The 2,799-nt window shown below is 57.5% G+C and overlaps 1 protein-coding gene across 5 annotated transcripts in view; it reads right to left on the minus strand.

Annotated features, from left to right (window-relative positions):
- NOSTRIN (nitric oxide synthase trafficking) overlaps positions 1-2,799 on the minus strand; it is a 9,241-nt gene that overhangs the window by 1,999 nt on the left and 4,443 nt on the right. For 2 of the 5 annotated variants that reach the window (XM_010014049.1, XM_010014057.1), the window contains exons 6-7: positions 2,378-2,481; positions 549-673 (exon numbers count right to left, since the gene is read on the minus strand). In XM_010014049.1, coding sequence (XP_010012351.1) covers positions 549-673; positions 2,378-2,481 — 229 coding nt within the window. Of the gene's footprint in view, positions 1-33; positions 88-247; positions 275-548; positions 674-2,377; positions 2,482-2,799 lie in introns of all 5 variants that reach the window. The other 3 variants (XM_010014065.1, XM_010014034.1, XM_010014042.1) reach the window with 3 other exon arrangements.

The raw sequence follows: 2,799 nt of genomic DNA on the forward strand, positions 1-2,799 counted from the left end.
CACACACATGCAGTGCACAGGAAGGAAACTCACGGATACTCCTGACGGAGGCCCGGGACGGCTTGTTGGATCGGAAAGAGGAGGAAGCTGCTTCCAAACAAAAAGAGACATGCTTAAACCAACGTGAACTGGAGAGAGGGAAAGGCAGGGCCCAAAGGGAGGAGCTGTTAGGACAAACAGGGAGGCCCACATGCTGTGTTAGGAACCCGCCTGTCTCGCTGGGACCAGGGAGGGATGGATGCCGTGCTGGAAGACGGGGAGGGAGCAAGAGATGCTTCAGTTTTCCTGGCTGCCACTTGACTGGGCACTACAGGCAAGGCTGGAGACCCCACTGGGACATCCCCAAAGCCAACCTAACAAAGGCTGCTGGGCCCCAGGAGAAAACAGCCCCAGTCTAGAGGCATTGCTGACAGTGTTCAGAGCCACCAGCTTGTTCAGGTACAGCCAGCACACCAGAAACCTCGTTTCCAGGCAGAGTGGTTCCACTCCATCCCCAGGAGGCTGCTCCAGAGGCACTTGGGTGTGCACACACAATGGGACAACTTTACCTGAGACTTTGGGGGTAGGATTGCAAGAGAAGCCCCCATTAGATTGGTCGGTGTCTCCAAAGTCATATGTCTCCCTGGGTTTGGGCTTGTATTCCCGCTTGGGACGCGACGAGGCCTCCCTCATCCTGCAAGAAGAAATGGGGATAACTTGAGATGTGGAACAGTGTGATGAGATCAACATGATATTTGTTCTCCTTAGGGGCTACATGGGTTTGTGGACAAGAATTTGCCCATCCCTCTTGTGCTCAAGGTGGATATCCCCCAGGGTTTGGGACCTTGCCCGTAGAGAGGGCCACATGCGCCAGGCTTTGCTATGGAGATGTCTCAGGCAATTCAGGCCAGCAGAGGACACTCGTGCTGCACTTGGAAAGCTCACACTTGGCAGGATCCTCCCAGCTCTGAATTCAAACCAGACACGGGATCCACTCAGCAGCTTCTTCTGCAGGGACACAGCACCAAAGCACCCTGAGGAGCAGGGAGGCTGCCCTGGCCCTTTCCACCCTGCACCAGGCTCCATAGGGAAGCCTCGATGGAGCCATCTCTCCTTCCCTGGCCAGGGCATGGGGAGATGCTTGGGTTCCAACAGCACCTCTGTGCTTCTTGGCACCTCAGCAGCAACCCTGGGGCTGCTGCAGAGCTCGGGCACCCGAGGAGGGGCAGGAGAGCAGCAAGACCAGGCAGTTCCACGGCTGCTCCCCTGTGCCAGGCACGTGTCTGCCTCTCACCAGCTCCCTGGCTCCAGAGCACTTGTGGCTGTGCTCCACCTGCAGCAGGTCCACCAGGAGACCGCTGACGGACAGAAGGGAGAGTGGGGCTTGCTGGAATTGGAGGGTTCTGGTGGAAGGCACACAGATGCTTGCCTTTAAGGACGTGGTATTGGTGCCCTTCCACCAGCCTGTGGCCACCACATCAAGCCCACCAAGCTGCATTCAGCTTCTGCTCTCCAGAGCAATGGGGAGCCCTTGACACGGACCTTTCTGAGCCACAATAATGGCCAATGTCCAGGAACCCTCCTTAACCACAATGAAACTAATGGCACAAAGGCTGTAGACGAGCCAGTTCCAGGTGACAGAAGGTGACAGGTATGTCCAGCTTGTGACATCTGAGCCATCTGCTCCAATGGCATGATGGAACTTCTGACTCCATCTGGGTTTGGCCAAAAGGCTCAACACCCACAGTGCAAGGAGCCATGAGCCCTGGCATGAAGGGGATTCACCCTTCTCCACCCCTGCCACATTCCACTCCAGCCTCCCTGGGAGCAGCACACCCTGGTTCAGGCAGGGCTCAGCCCAGTGCCCAGGGCACAAGCACTAAGGGTTTGTTTCACATGTCACAGTGTTCCTGTCATTGAAAGCAGGTTGTGCAGCCGGCAGCATTCCCTCCAGCCTGGAAGAGGTCTGGATTGAAGCTCTAGTGATTGCAAGAAGCAGCTTTAACACCAGGGTACAGAGCCTGTAGAGCAGCTCCAGTGCCTAAAGGGGCTACAAGAAACCTGGAGAGGGGCTTTGGACAAGGGGCTTGTAGGACAAGGGGAATGGCTTTAACCTGCCAGAGGGGAGATTGAGAAGAGCTCTGAGGCAGAAGCTCTTCCCTGGAAGGGTGCTGAGGCGCTGGCACAGGGTGCTCAGAGAAGCTGTGGCTGCCCCATCCCTGGCAGCGTTCAAGGCCAGGTTGGACACAGGGGCTTGGAGCAACCTGCTCTAGTGGGAGGTGTCCCTGCCCGTGGCAGGGATTGGAGCTGGAGGAGCTTTAAGGTCCCTTCTAACCCCTGTGATTCAGAGGGGGAGTCAGGTACTCACAGACAGGGGTTTGGTGCCTCCAGCACTCACCTGCGCTTGAGCTTCTCGGCGAGCTCGTCCAGGATCTGCACTGCCTGTCGGTGATAGTCCAGCTGAGCGTCCACCAGGGCTGAGAGCTGGCTCACCTGCTCAATCTGAGGGACCACACCAGGGGCGTGAGTGGCTCTGGGTGACAGGAGGCTCCTGCACTGCACATGGGGGCTCAGACCTCACTGTGCGAAGGGAGCTCCCCGGGGCCGGGAGGAGGAGGGTTGTGATTTCACACAGCAGAGCTCAGGCATGGCCAAGCCGCAGCCTGGACACCTCCTGCCACTCTCTGGGCTCTGAAAGTTGTTCAAACCCTTCCCAAGTAACCTGCTTTACCAGCCCAACCTCACTCCCACCAGCACTCTGAAAGACACAAGCCACAGCCTCTCCTCTGGCCAAGAGCTGGATCAGGAAGAGTGGCTTCC

Source organism: Nestor notabilis, unplaced genomic scaffold, assembly GCF_000696875.1.
Source record: "Nestor notabilis isolate BGI_N333 unplaced genomic scaffold, ASM69687v1 scaffold28230, whole genome shotgun sequence".
NCBI lineage: Eukaryota > Metazoa > Chordata > Aves > Psittaciformes > Psittacidae > Nestor > Nestor notabilis.